The 19,411-nt window shown below is 36.7% G+C and overlaps 1 protein-coding gene across 2 annotated transcripts in view; it reads left to right on the top strand.

Moving 5' to 3' along the window:
- Window positions 1–19,411, top strand: part of ARFGEF1 (ADP ribosylation factor guanine nucleotide exchange factor 1) — an 84,496-nt gene that overhangs the window by 51,973 nt on the left and 13,112 nt on the right. The window contains exons 15-29 of one of the 2 annotated variants that reach the window (XM_009085825.4): window positions 107–218; window positions 1,421–1,626; window positions 1,727–1,811; window positions 2,363–2,534; window positions 3,724–3,875; window positions 7,110–7,238; window positions 10,367–10,525; window positions 10,845–10,995; window positions 14,476–14,566; window positions 15,633–15,673; window positions 15,763–15,932; window positions 16,543–16,694; window positions 16,853–17,025; window positions 17,998–18,158; window positions 18,723–18,853. In XM_009085825.4, the coding sequence (XP_009084073.2) occupies window positions 107–218; window positions 1,421–1,626; window positions 1,727–1,811; window positions 2,363–2,534; window positions 3,724–3,875; window positions 7,110–7,238; window positions 10,367–10,525; window positions 10,845–10,995; window positions 14,476–14,566; window positions 15,633–15,673; window positions 15,763–15,932; window positions 16,543–16,694; window positions 16,853–17,025; window positions 17,998–18,158; window positions 18,723–18,853 (2,085 nt within the window). Of the gene's footprint in view, window positions 1–106; window positions 219–1,420; window positions 1,627–1,726; window positions 1,812–2,362; window positions 2,535–3,723; window positions 3,876–7,109; window positions 7,248–10,366; window positions 10,526–10,844; window positions 10,996–14,475; window positions 14,567–15,632; window positions 15,674–15,762; window positions 15,933–16,542; window positions 16,695–16,852; window positions 17,026–17,997; window positions 18,159–18,722; window positions 18,854–19,411 lie in introns of both variants that reach the window. The other variant, XM_050971502.1, reaches the window with a different exon arrangement.

The raw sequence follows: 19,411 nt of genomic DNA, 5'->3' as shown, positions 1-19,411 counted from the left end.
TATCTGAAATTATCTGAAATTTCTGAATTTTTTTACTTAGGCTAGTACAGCTTTTTGCATGGGTAAAAGGATTAATTCTCATTTCATCTTGCTCTTTGTTGTACAGATTCAACAAGAAACCAAAGAGGGGGATACAGTACCTGCAAGAGCAAGGAATGCTTGGCACTACACCTGAAGATATTGCTCAATTCTTGCATCAAGAGGAAAGATTAGATTCAGTAAGGAAACTGTTTTCCTGATGGTTGTCTGTGCTCATGCTGATGTGTTTATACTAATTGCAAATCAGCTGATAGTGGTCAGAATGTGTATTACATTATTGTGGAATGAAGAAAAGGAAACCTCTCTTCTAAAATTTGTAAGTTCAAGGAATTTGAGTTGGAGGGTGCAGTAGAGCTCTAGCCTGTGCTCTATGCATCCTGTGGTTCAGCATCCTGTAAAGCAAGAGACTGACCTACTTGAGCTGACTCAAAACTTGTACTTAGTTGCTAGTATAGCTTGAAGCAACTTAGTAAATCCTATAGACTTTAGTACGGAACAGCCAGAATTGTCTGTCCTTCAGAGATGGTGAAAATAATGATCTGGTGCAACAACATTAAAAGCACTTTTTTCTGCCCCCAGAGGAAAGTTAGTTAATTGAGATTAGCTCTTTGATTTTATTTACAGCTGGCAGTTGCTGCGGGACTTGGAAGGGTCCTGCAGTATGAGTGGGAATATCTCATGTTAATATTGTCATGAGAAACCTAACTTTCTGAAACAGCAGTTTTCACCATTATGCATAAAGGCCACACTCATTGGTGCTCATGTTTGCAACTGTGGCTGAATTCACAAATTTCAGTATGAAATGTTGTGAATTGTGAGATGTTTTAATGTCTGATTTAGAATCAGACATTAAAACATTTTTTAACCTCTGTTTGCATATCCAGGCATCCTTATCTGAATGCATGCTCCTTTTCATTGTACTGTGTTGTGTTGATAGTGATCAAGTCAGATGTATTTTGAGTACCAGGTATTTTTATTTGAGCATCCCTTGCATCTGTTTGAGATCAGTACTCTAGGGAAAAAAATGTGAGTTTAGTGAGCTTTTTGTTCTTGTAATAAGTTTCTTAACTACAAACATCATTTTAGCAGAGTACAATCATTAGTAATACTAACTTTGACTTGTACGCAAGTGGAATTCATCTAACAAACAAATGGCATGTGAGTAAAAGCAGAGAAAGGAGAATGTAGGCAGATATATATGAGCATGTAAGAGCATTATGATGGAATAAATGGCCAAAATACTTTGCTTCAGACAATAGAGCAGAAACAGGAATATGTCTCAGTTAACTGCAATACACACCTCTTTTTGTACGACATTTGACTGTTGTTATTTATTTTTCAAATATAAATGCACTAGTTTGTTTTTTCTACTCTTATTTAGACTCAGGTTGGGGAGTTCCTGGGAGACAATGATAAATTTAACAAAGAAGTCATGTATGCATATGTAGACCAACACGACTTTTCGGGAAAGGATTTCGTTTCAGCTCTGCGCATGTTTCTAGAAGGATTTCGTCTACCCGGAGAAGCTCAAAAAATTGATCGCTTAATGGAGAAATTTGCTGCTAGATATTTAGAATGTAACCAAGGGTAAGATGCACTTCTTCTTCAGAACTTTGGAAAGCTGAGTAATTAGTAAAAAATCCTAATAAATTAAATTTGCTATTCTTTCTCTCCTTTTTGCCTTCAGGCAAACTCTTTTTGCTAGTGCAGATACTGCCTATGTTTTAGCTTACTCAATTATCATGTTGACAACAGATCTTCACAGTCCACAGGTAAGTTGCTGGAATAACTATCTGTGTAATTCATAGGCATGTGACTTTCAGGCTTTGTGACAATGTAGTTGTTAAAGCTTGATGTCCAATTTAACATCAGTATGTGCGTAATAAGTAAGGTAGTAGTAAGTAAGTAAGATGCATTAGTGCATCTTTTAAGTAACAGTATTATGTTTCATGGGTGTTGAGGTTTTGAAGTTTTTTTGGTTAGGCCTTTCTGTAAGGTAGTTTTCTGCATGATAGGTAGTTTCTTAGACAAGAAAAAGCTTTTTTTTTTCCTTTCTGTTTTTTTAAATGTACATCTAATTTGACATACATTTGATCTGTGGATCCTACCAAATGTTTGAGTGTTGGAATGTCCTCATGGCTTTGTGGTATATTGTAGATTTGACAGTATAGTCTTGGATGTGTTGAATACTTTAAAATGTCTTCTGAATCAGCAGGTTTATCCTTGATTGTAACTTCTTGTGGGCTGGCCATTTTTATAGGGAGCATTGTAAATGATAAGCTTGCCTCATTTGTTGATAATTACACTACTTTCTGCATTTCAGGTTAAGAATAAAATGACAAAAGAACAGTATATTAAAATGAATAGAGGTATCAATGACAGTAAAGATCTCCCTGAAGAATATTTGTCTGCTATTTATAATGAAATAGCTGGAAAGAAGATTTCAATGAAAGAAACAAAAGAATTAACAATACCCACAAAATCCAGTAAACAAAGTAAGTAGTGGCATTGCTAGCTTTCTTCAAGGGTTGACTCTTCAGTTTCATGAAGTTCTCCTTTTTTAAACAGGAGCTGAATGAAGCAAACACCGCTCACTTAACTCACAGAGTCCTAGCTTCTAATTTCATATCCTTTTCTTTTTAACATAAATGTGTGATGCTAACCTCAAATCTGCATTACACACAACTACTTATTTTCACTTCCCTTTGCATCTGAATTCCTGCCAATCAGTGCATTGACCATGGAGGAGGCAGGTGTTGCTGTTGAGCAGCAGCACAGGGAAATTGGAGGACTCTGTGAAATTGCATGGTTGCCAATAGGTACAGAGCAGCACACACTCACTTTGTGTGTCTTCTTTTTCTTAAGTAACTATTGTGATTTCCTGCAATAACCAATCTGTCTTCAAATATTTTGCAATATTTGATTCTTAGGGCCCTAATTCATACACTTTATTAATTATCTTTTCCTCTCTCAGATCTAACAGAAAAACCTTTTGTGTTTCATACATTGTGAAGATTATGATGTTACTCATTCTAGCTTTTCTACAGAGAACATTAAGAGAGATTTAACTTTTTTCCAACATATTTGTATAATTTAAGTCCTAGGTTACCCTTATGAACAGATTGCTTGCAGGAAATTTGCATCTGAAAAAAAGAAATACTCTTGTTTTCAGTATTCATTCACTTAACATAATGTTTTATTGTCATTTTTAAAAAGATGATTATTACATGCTACTTGGATTTCACTGTCTTCATGAGATGGAGGTTCTGTTATGGAAATGAAAAGGTTTCATGTAGTTCTCACACTGAAAAAGGGTGTCCAGTTATTTTTATTGTTATTTTCTCTGCTGATGGATTCCTATGACATATCTCTTCATTTTGAATTTAACTTAGTGGGTGTCAGTTGAGGTGATGGAGAAGAAATCTCTGTTGTTCAAATCTTGAAATTCTGTAAAGGTTTTAAAATAGTTTGCCTTTCAAATACAAACTAAGTTTAAGCTTTAAGTTAAATTAAAACTTTAAGTTAAATGTTATCTATATTGTAAATGAAATATGAGAAGGCTGGTGTGATAATTTCAGAACGTAAAGATAATACAAAAATGCATCTGAATATTGTACTTAATGAAAAATGTAAAATTATTATATTCCTAAAGATGCACAAATGAGAGAAAAAATGTGTTTGCAGGTGTTGCTAGCGAGAAGCAGAGACGACTCCTGTATAACTTGGAAATGGAACAGATGGCTAAAACAGCTAAAGCTCTTATGGAGGCAGTGAGCCATGTTCAGGCCCCTTTTACCAGTGCAACACACCTGGAGCATGTGAGACCCATGTTTAAGGTGAGATACATGTTTAGATAATCATGTAGAATATCACAGTTTCTTAATACAAAATGCTGACTGACAGGATTTAATGAAAGTACTAAGGATTTGCATCTGCTGTGTTTTGCTCATTTTGTGAATTATTTAACTTGCTACAGAAAAGAGAGGATTTTGAGCCTTCTAATCTAGTTTCATTTACCTTGGAATCTAAGAAGTTTCTGTGCTGATAGAAGAAACATCTTAAGGCAATGGAGCAATTATCAGGAAAAACTTTTCTCTAATGTTGTCTGTTGCAAATTAATACTTGAGAAAGCTAGGGCTCTGGTCTGGTGTAGGGGAGGAAGCTGGACCTGTATTAAACTATTATTCTAAGCACCGTCTGCTATTGTATAAGTGCAAAGCTGTCTGCATCCCAAATGCCTTTTCCATAGCAGTGATTCAGATTCATAGAGTATGTTCAGCAGTGTAGGATGCCTCAGTGTGCTCTTGGATGAGGTCTGTGCTGTACCTAACTGACAGCAGTCATCTGCCATTGAGATAAATTGTTGGGGGCTTTACCTTACTCTTGTTTGTGCCCTTGTTCAAGTCATGGTGCTCACATGACCCCTTTGTGAACTGCTCCAGGGAAGTCTCAGACCTCTACCACTGAATAAACAAATGGTTCCCTGGAGGGATGTGCTGTGAGGTTAGGTGGAGCTCTAGGCCCAAGAATCACAGAACATTTAGGTTGAAATAGACTCTTAAAAGCTTTGAATCCTGCTGTTAACCAAGTGCTGCTAGGTCCACTACTAAACCATGACCTGAAGTGCTGCATTTACATGTCTGTTAAATGCTTCCAGGGTTGCTGTCTGCACTTCTTCCTTGGGCAGCTTGTTTCAACTTCTGTCAACTGCATCTGTGAAGGAATTTTTCCCAGTATTCAATCTAAACCTCTACTGGTGCAACTTGAGGCCAGTTGCTCTTATCCTTTCCTTTGTTACTTGGGAGAAGAGACCAACTCCTGCCTCTTTCACCAGCTCCATTGTCCTTCTTTGGGCTCACTCCAGCCCTTCCGTGCCTTTCTTGCAGTGAGGGCCCAGAACTGAGCACAGGATTCAAAGTGTGGCCTCACCAGTGCTAAATACAGAGCACTGTCCTGGTCCTGATGGCCACCCTTGCTGGCACAAGCCAGGATGCCATTGGCCTTCTTGGCCACCTGGGCACACTGAGGATCTCGCTGGGAGATCGTTGTCTATAAGGCAAAATTATGAGTTCTTTGTCACCTTATTAAAAAAACTAGCATAGTATCTGATTTGTATGGAGGAACACTAAGCACAGACCTTGTTAAAAATTTACTTTTAGGCTGTTCAAGGTGTCACATAGCAGAGATGTACTATACTTTCTCTCTGCTAACTTCCTGAAGGCTGAAATTAAATAATTCACGTGCAGGCATATGTAAAATTCATAGTGTGATTTTCTTCAAGGTACCAGACTAATACTTCCTACCCTTTACTGTCTGAAAAGTGTATTTTCCAAGGTAATTTTTAAAGGAGCAAAATATGAAGCACTATGGTTAAATTACCACTCTAAACATGCTTCATGAAGGTACAAAATTAAGAAGTTTCTACTTGAAGTTACTTGAGGATGTCCATGAACTAATAAAAGTACTGAGGACAGTAGTTTAATGTATTGACCAGAGGGCCCTCTTCTCAAAAACAAGTGAGAACTGTGGAATTTGAATACCTAATTTCACATTTTTTAATTTAGATTTAAATTTTCAATAAAAATTTACAAATTTCTGGGTATCTCACCATTGATCTCCACATAAAATTGATCATTGGAACTGTGTTTATAGATACATTGGCTGAATTCTTAAAACAGCAAAAATTCACTTTCTGCACCCATCTAAGCAGCCCAGAATTGATTGTCTGGATTTGAGGCTTGATTTTCAACTGTATTAACAAAACAACCTACAAATAACAGCATACATCTAGTTACAAAGCACAGTATACAGATATTAGATACATTAGATAGTTCTTAAGAAATTATTTGTTTTATGATTTTTTAAGATTAGTTTTGATTACAATAGCAGGGAGAATTAGGAAGGCATTGGGAAAAAAGATACATTTCTGACTATAAAATTATAGAATAGTTTGGGTTGGAAGGGACCTTTAAAGGTGATGCCGTAGGGAATTAAATCCTGAATCTGTGAATTCATCCAATGCCTTTAAGGCTGTCCCACAGTTACAGTTTGGTATGTTCAAGCATTAAATGCTTTTTGAAGGTAGTGCTTTTGGAGCTGTTGGCTTAAATGAAACTAAAGCTCTGTGGTGGATCATTTTATTATGAAATTAAGTGTGAAATCTCTTGCTCCTTGCTGTGCCCATTGACTCTGTATTTCATCTGGGGTGACTTCAGGTAAAACTATTTCTAAAACCATTCTGAGTTCCGTGGTCTTTCCTCTCCATAACTCTGTGTAGATACAGCAGGATCCTCTGCATCTTCTCACTGTTATTTCTGCCTTTGGGAGGGGGAGCCTTGAACACAAGGAAGGGACTATGTGGTCTCTCTTGCAGTACTCAGTGCCACCTTAGGCAAGAGGAATGGGAAACATCAATAGTGGCTTAGGTACAAAAAGATGGAGGGAAAAGGGCAATAAAAGTAGTAGCAGAGAGATAAGGCAACAGTCATGTCCTCTATTTTGTTGTTGTTAGCTTACTGTAATTTTAGTGTGATTAATAAAGTTTGCCTTATTTTTACTACCCTCCTGTTTTTGTTGTTGGTTTCTTCTGGTGTTATCAGGATAAGCTAGTCTTACTTAAGTATGTACTTTTCATCATAAATCTGTTATCTGGTGTGTTGGTTATTACAATAACTGTTTACTCTGTTTTTCAATGTGTATAGATAAAAGCCATCCTGCGAATACTAAAACTCAGACATCTAATTGACATAGCTTTGGGATTTGGTTTTTACAACTATCTGGAGATGGCTGTATGTTTGTTGCTGAGGGAGAGGACAAGTGCTTTGGAGGGGAGCTCCACTCTGCATTACTTCGGCCTCATTCTGTGTCTCATACCTCTTCTGACCACACTTTTTACTATTACATGTTTCATGTCTGTACATTCTGTTTCCTTTTTGTCAAAAGACAGCTTCAAGGTTGATTATGTAAGTTATGAATGGAATTTGCACTTCGGCAAGATGGTGAAACTGTAACATTCCCCTCAAGTGCCAACAATTGCTGATAATATGACACTTGCTTTGCATACATTGCAGTTGGCATGGACACCTTTCCTGGCTGCATTCAGTGTGGGTCTGCAGGACTGTGATGATACCGAAGTTGCCTCTCTTTGTTTGGAGGGTATACGATGTGCGATCCGCATTGCTTGCATTTTCAACATTCAGGTAAAAAATGTAAGATTGAGACAATGCTTTGATTTATGTACCAGCTAAATGTTAGTGGAATTCTAAGTGTCCTTGCTGGTGAAGCTGTGCACTGCAATAGATAGAGGCTGCCTGGTTCTGACATTACTATTTCATCTGATATTTAACTGGAAGTGTACATGAAGTGACCTTTATTTTTCCTGGTGTTTTTTGGTAAGTGCTTCTGTGCCTCTGTACTGAATGTTTGTTTCTCTAGAAATTGACTACCTTTATGTCAAAGTTATTTTATTTCCAGCATTGTTACAAAGCTGTTTAGACGTGTTGTGTTGTTTTATAAAATGCGTCCTGTAAAATAGTATCTCTGTGAACTGTATTTGAAATATTGTTCTCAATTTCAGAGAGGTTATATTAATCCAAGGTGTCTTTAAATGTGTACCCTTTTAACAGTAATGGCACTGAGAATGGCATTCCTGATGTAATGAATGAATGGATCTTGCATGAAGTGCAATGCCAAGAATGCCAGACTCTCTGGCTACATAGGGTGATGGTGATTAAACTTGGGCCTTTTTCGGCTTTTGTTTTTCTATTTAGAAACCATTGGTAGGGAAGGTACAATTTTGTTATTCTAGATTATTAGTTAATAAATGGAGTACTGCTCTGCCATAAGTCTGTTATAGAGATAGCTGAAGAGAGGGGCAGGCAAAATCCGTATGTTTGGCTTTGTGTTATTTCACGTGTATGTTGAAAATGCTTACCAAGAGAATACACACCAACCCAGAAACCAACTGTGTAAGACTGACTAGAAGATGTTGAACTATGATACAGTAGGGAATGCTTTCCTTCCTTCTCCCCTTGTATTTGTATTTGGCAAGTTAGATAACTTTTTACTCCTGATGTGGAAAAGCACATCGGGACCTATGATACAGCTGCTTAAAAAAGTCCATTTGAGATCACATGAGGTTTCTTTCCTCTGTTTTTCCACCTAATTTCTGCATGACCACCTGTTCCCAGGCTCAATAGACTTAAAAATTTGATTAACAAAGCCTTCCCTGGAGCCTGCAGATGTTCAGTGAAACACACTCCAGTTACTTTTGTTTCTAAGCTGCAAAAGTGGAACTGGTACCAATACCAGTTTTAGCAGCTGCAGAGTTTAGCTCCCAGTGCTGCAGTGGTCAGCCTCCCTGGGGAGGGCAAGGACATGTTTGCTCAAAGATCCCTGTGATTCAGTTGTACCCTTCCACTGGCCTGGGACATGATTGAACTGGAGGTGTTCCAAAAACAAGTTTTTACATTTCAGAAAACGGGAAGCATAGCTTTTGCATTCTCGGTATAAGCGTTACTACTTCTTGGTTTTCTGTGGAAATTCTGTTTTGCTGATACAATTAAAAACAGTACTGCTTTGTTGGTGATTTCAGTATTACAGAATGATTCCAGTTCACAAGGTCTTGATTAGGTGGGATATTGTCTGACTGCAGACACCAGATAGCTCTGATAGTTTGAAGGAGACTGCCATGTCTGGTTTAAGGATCTTTTCTGTTGGAATGAAGTTTTTACTCATGTGCTTAACCAGTGATAGCAACTTTTCCAATTTTTGGTTGTGTAAATGTACAGAAATTAAGATTGCTGTCTATTAAGAATTAACATTTACACACCTTGAGAGATAATGGAAGGACCTGGATTCCCTTAATTTTAAGAAAATTTCCAAAGTACACAATATAACAGTAGTAAGTAAACATCTAGTTTAAGTTATGCATGTTCACCTCTAATACCTCAATTATAGATTCTGGTTTTAATTATTTATACTTTTGATCTTAGACTTGTCACACAGTCTGACTTTTGTCTTTAAACGTCTGAGAAAAGATATGCATCAAAAGGATGTACTTAATCTACTTACATCATCAAGTTTCAATTTCTGGGTGATGGACACATTATTTAGTTGTTTGTCTTCTACTGTGCTGGCTTAGAAAAAGGGGGGAGGGGGGAGTACCTGCATGAATGAGTAGGACTGAAAATGGAAAGTTTTGTTTTTACGGAAAATATGCAGTTCGTAAATTTTAAAGCTTGATTGCTTAGTACTCTTTCTGTGAGACTTCATTTTTCTGTGCTTCTACATAATTTTCTTTGCCTTTGCCAGCATACCCTGCAGTAATGGTTGGGTTTGAATGGGGCAGCTATTCTGTGGTCAGTGGCTCAGTGGCAGTCTGTCCCTTCTACCACAGCCCACTGTTGTGGTGTTAGTGTTTTCTCTGTGGAATCCCATTCTTTCTGGGTTTGGGTTTGTTGGGTTTTTTTTTTTATATTTTGTTGTTTTCTGTTCTCAATGACTTTTTACTTTAAAAATAGCCCTAAATATCCAAACAGTTAAATATTTTTCATAATTGTCATTTGTTTATCTGGTGTACAACCATTTCACTTTACAGCCTTCAGTTTATACATAACAAGAGAATAAAATGCAGTTGTGGGCTCAACTGTAATCCCCTTTTTAGCATTGTAATTGGTTCATGTGAGATTTGAGGAGTTCCCTTTGCTGCTTATAGACACCATACACATACAAATTGGGTAACTGGGTAGAATTTTCTTTTGAGAGATCTGTCTAGATTTTGGTCACTTGCTGTTTACCCATGACACTTCTTCAGAAGCTTCTCAGATGCTCCAAATGGTGCAAATTAAATCAAATAGGTTTTGAACAATTCCATAGAATTGGCATATTGTTCCTTTTAGATAAATTTTTTAGATATTGTTGACAAAAGAATGCTAAAGCTTTAGTGAGTCTGCTTAAGGCAGCACTTTCAGAGTAGGTCTGAGTATGGTACAAGAATATTGAAAAAATAGCTAATTAGCAGCATTTCTTCTGAAACAGCATCCTGTGTTCCCCAAAAAAGACCAAACCAGAAATGTAAGCACATCTTATGTGTCCTATGCTGTCAGACATTACACTTCATGTTCCTGAATAGAAGGAACCTGATTTTATCCCACAGATATCTTCTTACTGGTGAAGAACTTGAGATATTTTCACTATGCTTTGGAAATTCAATTCTAGGAAGAGAAAGGTAAATGGTATAGTTGATGAAATCATAACAGATTGTACTAAGAACAAGAAATGACAAAAATATTTATGAGACTTCTGTTTCTTTCCTTCCCATTTGCAGCTTGAAAGAGATGCCTATGTTCAAGCGTTGGCAAGATTTACGTTGCTTACAGTGAGTTCTGGTATTACTGAAATGAAGCAGAAGAACATTGACACCATTAAAACTCTCATCACAGTGGCTCATACAGATGGAAACTATTTAGGAAATTCCTGGCATGAGGTACAAGTCATTTGTACTTGAACTGTAAGAAAGCATGTTCACTGATTTTCAGCACAGTAGTGTGCTTGTTTGTTCATAAACACAGTGGGGTTTAGGTAAGTGCTGCATGTGTACTTCTTAAAGTAGCAAAACATGTCTAAGTGAGAATATAAACAGAGAGACTAATCCAGTACTATTTAAATTTATATTCATTTCAGGAAAAAAACAGATTTTTTGACCTCAAGTATTGGAATTTTTTTCCTTCTAAAGATTTTTACTTGCTTTTTACTATTTCAAACTGCTTTTGGTTGGTAAACAACTTCTTTATTCTCTGGAATAGATTCTGAAATGCATCAGTCAGCTTGAACTGGCACAGTTAATAGGAACTGGAGTAAAACCTCGCTACATCTCAGGGACAGTGCGTGGCAGGGAAGGTTCTTTTACTGGAACAAAAGATCAGGCACCTGATGAATTTGTGGGGCTGGGACTGGGTAAGTGATGCAGATATGAAGTATTTAATTTAACTGGTTTTGTTCAGAGAACTACTTAAATTTGTTCTGTGTTTTTATGTGAGTTTCTGACAGAAGACCATGAAGTAGTCCTTGTAAAACTTATGCTTTGAATAGACTTACTCCCATTTCTGGACAATTTAGTTTGCTCTGTTGTTATTATTAGGGTGGAAAATATAAGAAGATTATCTATGTTGTTCCCTTCTATTAAAATATCACTTTCCAACTAAAAATGGATTGCAGATGGTATGACCAGGTTTAATAATATTGCAACATTAGTGTGCCAAGTATTTTACCAAGCAAGCAAGTCAGTATGTGTAGGTTAAGCATCTGTTGTGGAGCTTTGTGAGAAATACACAGAATTCAAACCAAGTAGGAGATTATTTTAGCTTAAATTCTGAAATATCATTTCTTTCCTTTTCTGGTTACTTTGGTACTAAGTGCCTTTTTTACGCTTGAGCACCACAATATACTGCAAAAACAAGATTATGTTCTTATCTTCCTAGAAAAGTATAAGACTTACCTTAAATTTATCTTTAGAATCTTGGGAGTTTTGTTCATTTGTTTAAGTGGGAACACAGTTAAAGATATATAGGTGTAGGGTATTTAAAAACTCTGGAAGCATCAAAGTGTACGTAAAAGTCTTTTTGACTCTGAGAAAGTTTCAGTTATACTGTGATGCTCAGTATCTCTTGCCTTTTGTACTTTATTCACAGCCAAACAAAACCTTTGTCTTCCCTCAGTTTTTCATGTAAATTTTTTTTTGAGTAATGGTAATTTTTCTATTTTCTCCTGATCTTAGCCCCCAAACTAGTTCTAATCATCCAGGTTTGTGTTCTCCTCAGAGAGTTTTTCTTCTTCTATGGTCATTCCTTTTGTTTCCCTTCTGCTCCCCTTTGGCCTGCCTCTCTGTGCTCCCCTCACCTTGCCAAGACTTGATGAAGGAAAAGCTTGGGCTTGGAAATCAGTGAGTCTGCCAACATCTCATACACTGGGCTTCTTCTTGCCCTTCCAATATGCATCCTTCAGTATTCCCTGATGACTTGTGCAACTTGGCTACTTCCAAATCCTGGGGCAGTTTCTCTAGGTCAGCTGCCTTTAAAAGTTTTAAGTCCTTATAACTCAAGAATGCAAGTGGTATTCAGGTGTCCCTAAATCATACTTGCCACTCGTTGGTATAGGTCCAGCTCATAAAGACCTTTTGCTGCTGTCAGCTACATTTCTAGAGAAAAACAGTTTATGCCCAAATGCATAAAATGTTTTTCTCTGAATTCAGTTTCTGGAATGCTTATTACAGTGCACATATGGAAACTTGACCATTTTTTTCCTAATAATGTTGCTTCAGTCTTATAGGAAAATGCTGGGGTTTTATGCACTAAGGGGCTGTTTGAACATTTTCTCAACTGTTTTAGTTATTTCACTTCTTTCCACAAATCCTTTTTTGCAGATAGTTTAATTTTCTATGATTACTCCAAAGTATGCATTGGAACTATGGGTTTCAAGCAAGCTTTTTAAAAACCTAAATTCCTATGCAGAACATGTAGTGTGTGTGTCCATATACACAGACATATTTTACAGGAAAATAGTTCTTTAGAGTGAGTCAAGTTGCAGTCTGGTGACACAGAAATTCCATCTTTCATACCTACTTGCAAAATCAGATGTGGATAAGCAGCAGTGCTCACTCTTCTTGCTGAAGTTAATGTGTTTTTTGAAATAACAAAGATCAACAAAACCAGACCCAAAAGCTTCTTTGCTCATTTACTGCCTCAGCAAGGATTCAGGTGTGGCTGTTGAGGCACCTGCATTCAAATGTCTTTGTCTCTTGTATTACCTTCCTGTTGTGGCCCTTTTTTTTTTCTTTTTTTTTTTTTTTTTTTTTTTTTTTTTTTGTTCTTGTTGTACTTGGAAATTCAAAACGTCACAAGCATGGGGGTTGTAAAAATGAATGAATAAGCACCTGGTCTATTGCTCCTTTGGTAGGAATATTGCATCCACATTTCTCCTATGTCAGTTTCTGTTCACAAAGTTGGAAGACAAAACTTGCTGCTGTGAGTAGGTTATAGCCAAAGTGTATGGGCTCCTGGGTAACCAGAAATCCTCTTTGGACAGGGGGAATCTGAGAAATCTCTTATTTTTTAAAGCAGAGTTACCTAGCTGACTCCTGTGTTTGATTGTAAAAGATTTCACAGCTGTTAGAGTGTAAGTCTGCTGTCTGTTCAGGTTTTCAAGCATTGAATTACAAATCCTGTGATAACAGGGAATTCTCACATAAGCTGGTAAAGTTGGTTAAGGCTCTGACTCCTTGGAAATAGCCTTTCAAATTCTCTTCACACTCTGCTGCTCATTTGATCATTTCTTAGCTGACTCATTACCAAGATTCAAGCTAATTGACACTGGCAGCTTGTGTGCTTACAAGAGAAGTCTTGACCCAACCCAGTGGAATTATACAGTGCTGAGATACTAGCATGAGGTTATGTATGTAGGTACAGAAAAGTTGTTCTATCAGTGCCTTAGAAAAGTACTTCAGGTAGGTAAGGTTATATAGATTTGACAGACAGTCATCTCCAGCCACCTCCAAGTGTGGATGGAACACATCAAGGCTCTGAGGCAGGCTGAAACATGAGAAGTTTTTCTCTCAGCAAACCTCTGAGATCAAAACTTGCCTTCTTTCAGTCTTCTCTTCTTTTCTATATTGCTTAAATAAAAAAAAAAGCCCTGCATGCAGGGTATGTGGAATTACCCTAAGTGATTGCAAGATTCCTGCTCTTTTTTTGATGGTGGTTCAAGGGGAGTTTGGAGATTGCTAAAAATGTCAGGATTTTTCTCTCTGCAAAGTTAGCAGTTTCTTCAGAGCTTTCCCAGATGTGGGTTACAGTTTCCAGCCTCCAAAATAAATGATTGCTGGTTTTACTTATAGATATTTCTCACTATTTTTGGGTGATAATTTTGCTGTAATTGAGATGTAGCTTAAAGATGGAATTTTGGTGGAAACTCTTCTTTCTGGATGATAAGAAATAAAATCTTTTGGGTTGGATTTACTCACTCAATGCTAATTAAGTGTGAGAAAGTTCTCCCCTAAGCTATATTCTCAGTCGTATGTTGTGTGTTCTAACTGGCAAGATTACCAAAGCTTCATTGAAAAATTGAGGAAAAAAAGGTGATCCTTGTGGGTTTTATTTTTTCACTTCTATCTGTTGCTTCAAATGTGGACAGTTTTGGGGGACTAATATAATTTATACATGGATAGAGATATAATAATTAGGTAATTAGGATAATTAAGACTTGCAACTGTTCACTGAGATGGCCAGCTCATGCAAGGCAAATTCATAATGTGCTTCCTTTTTTTGTGAATTAAAAATATATTTAATTATACTGGTAGTGGCACAACTTTTATTCCTCTTTCTTCCCAACACATTCTGAATTTTTTTTTACCCAGTTTTCATTCTTTTTTTCTCACTGTAGTTGGTGGAAACGTGGATTGGAAGCAGATAGCAAGTATTCAGGAATCCATTGGAGAAACTAGCTCCCAAAGTGTTGTTGTTGCCGTAGACAGGTACTGTATTAAATTTCTTGTTGACACCTGAAGGTTTTCAAGCAGTATTTGAATACCCTGTGCTAAGAAAAGGACCTTACTAATTTAATAATTTATTTGGAAAAAGCCTACATAAAAACTACCATGGAGAAGTGCTTTTCAATTAGAGGGGGTGGACTTTTTTTTTTGCATCATGGGTGTTTGTGCAAGAAAGAGCAGGGCAAAGATTAGGCAAGAAGCTTTTTTACTGATAAAAAAATTACTGCAGAAGACTTACAGAATGGAGTCTGCTGTAGTGTCTGCTGAATCTTGATCTGCTGTATATAGTAACAGATTGCAAATCTCATTTTGCCTTAGTACTGAGGGCATTATTGTCAGACTCCTTTTCTCCTAAATATAATTACTGACTCCCTGCTTTCCTCTAGGTTATGTAGATGTTTTCTGAAATGACCAAAATTATTATTCCAGTCTTCTGTTCTATGAATCACATTTATTTTAACTGGATTTGGCTAGGCAGAATACATATTATAACATTCCCTGTTTATATCATACAGTAGGGATCAGACTGAAGTGTTCATGGATCTTGCTTGCTCAGCATGTAAGCAATCAGAACATATAATTTTCTTAATGGTTGTCAAAATTGATGAAGAGGTATAATTTTGAAGGCTTGCAAACGTTTCTATGGTTGAAGTACAGGCAGCAAGATCAATGTCAGTTCAGTGAAAAGTTGTCTTGCAGTGAAATTGCATCAAGTTCACTGGAAGCTTGATGTCAAATACACCATAGCTGTTTAGGTTTGCAGTATGCTTCCCTGCTTCATAATGGGAAGTGTTTCAAAACCTGCTTTTCATGGCAAATGCGTATTATGCACTCTGGAGACGTTTGAGTTCTGTATTTCAATTGGGGATGATAAAGCTGACACTACTCTCACTGTGTCTTTACAGTTGTAAAAACTAATTGCTTTTTAATAAATAAAAGTAACCAGAGACTGTCTATATATTGTTAAAAAAAAGACAAGGAGGCTTGAAAACACTTAACAGGTGTTTTTCTTAAGAAACTTTAACCATGTCTTACCGGCACTTTACAGAATATTTACGGGATCTACAAGGTTGGATGGAAATGCTATTGGTAAGTTTCATCCCTTCCCTACCCCTCCCCAACCCCTGTAAACTGGACCTTGGAAAAATATTGCATTAAAACCTGTGGTCATTTTTCAGTGGATTTCGTTCGCTGGCTTTGTGCTGTGTCTATGGATGAGCTGCTGTCTGCTACCCACCCTCGAATGTTTAGTCTGCAGAAGATAGTAGAGATTTCTTATTACAACATGGGCCGGATAAGGTTACAGTGGTCTAGGATCTGGGAAGTTATTGGCGATCATTTTAACAAGGTATCCCTGTTAATGCTTACAGTGCATACTCCTTCAGATATTGATACAGATTGTTTTATTTTGAGCTTTATTGGAAAATCATGTGCTTATATGAATCTTAGTGGTTTTTCTGTAAGCTTAAACCAACAAAAGTTGTAAAGCAGGAAAGACCTGCGAGAAGGCAGAGGTACACAGTATAATAAATATAAAAACAGAAGTATAAATTACATTATTTATCATTACCGGAGTCTAGAACTGGCTGCTGTTAGTTTTGTGCTGTAATTTTTGAGGGTGTTTCATGATGCTCGGTTTGAGGTTGTCTTCAAGTCTAAATTGACTCTCTATCAAATGAATGTTTGACATGCATTTTTAATACAGCTGTTGAAGTCTTTTAGATGGCTTGCTTATTTTAGGAGGTTTTAAATGCCAGATTATTTAACATAGAAAATAGCTGGAATTAGGGATTATTGAATTGCATAAACAGTGTGGTTTCTGAAATTGACTTCTGTTTAATTTCGCTAATTTTTCAGTACTGCTTAGTTCTGCAGTTATCAACTGTAAAGGCAACTTGCACTGAATCCATATGAATTCTGATGCAAGCTTACTCTGCATTTCTATTCTGCATTCTCAGGTTGGCTGCAATCCCAATGAAGATGTAGCTATTTTTGCAGTAGACTCATTAAGGCAATTGTCAATGAAGTTCTTGGAGAAAGGAGAACTTGCTAATTTCCGATTCCAGAAGGACTTCCTAAGACCATTTGAACATATCATGAAGAGAAACAGGTAATAACATATTAACTGAATTGCCTGGGATCACAGGCATCAGCTTTTGCAATTAATATTTCAAATTGCTTTTGTAAAATCAGTCGTTAGAGAATTATACTATTCAAATTGATTATGTAATTTAGTTTAAAAAATTATTGTTTATTATCCTAATTTAGGTCTCCTACTATTCGAGACATGGTTGTACGGTGTATTGCACAGATGGTGAATTCCCAGGCTGCTAACATTCGTTCTGGTTGGAAAAACATTTTTTCAGTGTTTCATCTGGCAGCCTCAGATCAGGATGAAAGTATAGTAGAACTGGCATTCCAGACTACAGGACACATTGTCAGTGAGTATGGACAATATTCAGACATCATGGAAGCAAGTGTCATTCCAGAGCCCAAGAAGCTTTGTGGACTCATAGTAGAGTGCATAGTAGAGCCTGCATAGTAGAGCCTGCTTCATGTCTTGGAACCAGTCATTTACACTTTCCAATTGGTCCTCTGGGAAAATGCTTACCAGAGTCATTCAATTAGAGTTAACTGGTTTTCTTTATGCCTTTAAAAAAAAAAAAAAAACTTGTCTGTTTGTTGCATTCTGTAGTAAAACAACTCAGGCCTTAGATAATTCTTTTTAATTGAGTACATTTTTATTTAAGTGAGGTATTCTGGGGTTTCCCCTAGGAAAAAAAAATACACATATTTTACTAAATTTTTTTAGTAAAAATTTGTTTGCTTACCTTTTTCTGTGTTTCTGAGTTGTGTTTGTGTAAGGCCGGTTTAGGAGAAAGTGCTGAGCTAGGGGGGCACTATGATTTTTTTTTTTTTCTCTCTCTATTCTAATCTAGATCCCAGGCTTTAAGGGATCTCTTTGTTCTGTCTGAACATCTACAAGTTTATAAAACTGTTTCATCTTCAATGAAGTACCTTTTTTTCTTCAAAAGCAGCTATTTAAAAACAAAGCAACATGTTGCTGGGCAGGATTAGATGGAACTCCATACTTCATGTGTCCCTCTTAAGCTGTGGGACAGACTAGTGTTAAACAGTAAGCCTATTGCTCTAGTCTTGCTTGTTACATTTCCCTGCTTTAGTCCAAGGACTACCTTAATTTATTTTAAATACTCACTGTCAAAATTAAATGCCCTCTGGGCAATTTTTTTTCAGTCCTTTTTTTTCTTTAGTTGTTCTTACTACTCAGGCATTTGACAGTCCCAAACAATGAACCAATCTCTCATGACTTCTGTTACAGACAGTTCATATTAGAATTGATAGATTTTAAAGCATGACACTTTTTTTTCCCCCTGTTCACACTTTTCTTTCAGCAATCGTGTTTGAGAAACACTTCCCAGCAACCATAGATTCTTTCCAGGATGCAGTGAAGTGCTTGTCTGAATTTGCCTGCAATGCAGCATTTCCAGATACCAGTATGGAAGCGATCCGCCTCATTCGCCACTGTGCAAAATATGTGTCTGACAGGCCTCAGGTATAGTCTGTGTTAAACTGTAAGTGCTTTTATAAAGAAAATATAGTTATGCTATTTTTTCACAGGCTTTAAAAGTATCAGTGATTTTTCTATTCTTCTTTTATTCCACTCTGCCCATCCCTAACACCCAGTTCAGCTCGCATTCCTGAGAGCTGTTGGAAATCATTGTATCTCAGGATCTGCTCTCTGCTGGGAAATGTGGAGAAATGGATAATGGCATAACCAAAAATGTTTGATATCCTCAAAATGTTATGGTTAGGTCCTCACTTTCAGAGCTATCTCTGTAAAAAAATGAGAGCAAGAAACTCACACTGAACTGCAAGTAAAAACTGGTGCTTGAATATGTAATCTTGTCTATTTTTTGAAGTTTATTCATCATAATATACTAAGCATTAGTTTGAAAAATACTTTACTTTCCCAGTACTACTGTTTTAATTGCCAGCTCATCTGAGGTATCAGGGTATATAATACTGTTGCAGGAGAGATTGTTGCTTACAGTCCAAATTGAGTTTTATTTTGAAGAATCTAACTTCTGTGACTGTATAACTCTGTTTCCTTCTAAAGGCATTCAAGGAATACACAAGTGATGATATGAATGTAGCTCCTGAAGACAGAGTGTGGGTGCGAGGATGGTTCCCAATTCTATTTGAGTTGTCCTGTATCATCAATAGATGCAAATTAGATGTAAGAACCAGGTAACAATCAGTATTTGTAATTCAAATTCAAACTTTTGAAACAAAAACAACTCTTGGCAAATGAAATCACTGTAAAATGACTTATGTATCTAATTCAGGTGATACCACTGTAGAAACAACAAACACCTTTTAAATAGACACTGGAGTATAGGAATTAAGTCTGTGTTCTGTACATTTGAAATTTTGATTTTCTGTTATAATAAGTTATGTAAGTTGTGGTTGCATTGTCTGGCTCATCCCACTTACCTTGGGGATTTTAAAACTGGTTTTATACCATGATTAATTAAGTGGTTGGGGATTGCAGAAATGGTTAAAAAAAGCAAAGCTGTACTCTGATTACATGTAAAACTTGCTTATTTTCCTGGAATATGATTTTCTCTTGTAAAGTGTATTCAGTTATAGTTCTGATGTGAAATATGAGGGGTTGTACACAAATAACTTTAAATTTACACATTGGCATGGGAGCTGTGCATCTGGACTCCCTTTATAGCTGCTGATGGTTAATAATTGTTTCTAGACTTTTGTACTTTTTAACTGGAAATATTTTATTAATTTTAT

This window comes from Serinus canaria, chromosome 2, assembly GCF_022539315.1.
Source record: "Serinus canaria isolate serCan28SL12 chromosome 2, serCan2020, whole genome shotgun sequence".
NCBI lineage: Eukaryota > Metazoa > Chordata > Aves > Passeriformes > Fringillidae > Serinus > Serinus canaria.
The sequence above is the reverse complement of the archived record's forward strand: the minus strand, read 5'-3'. Positions and strand labels throughout refer to the sequence as shown.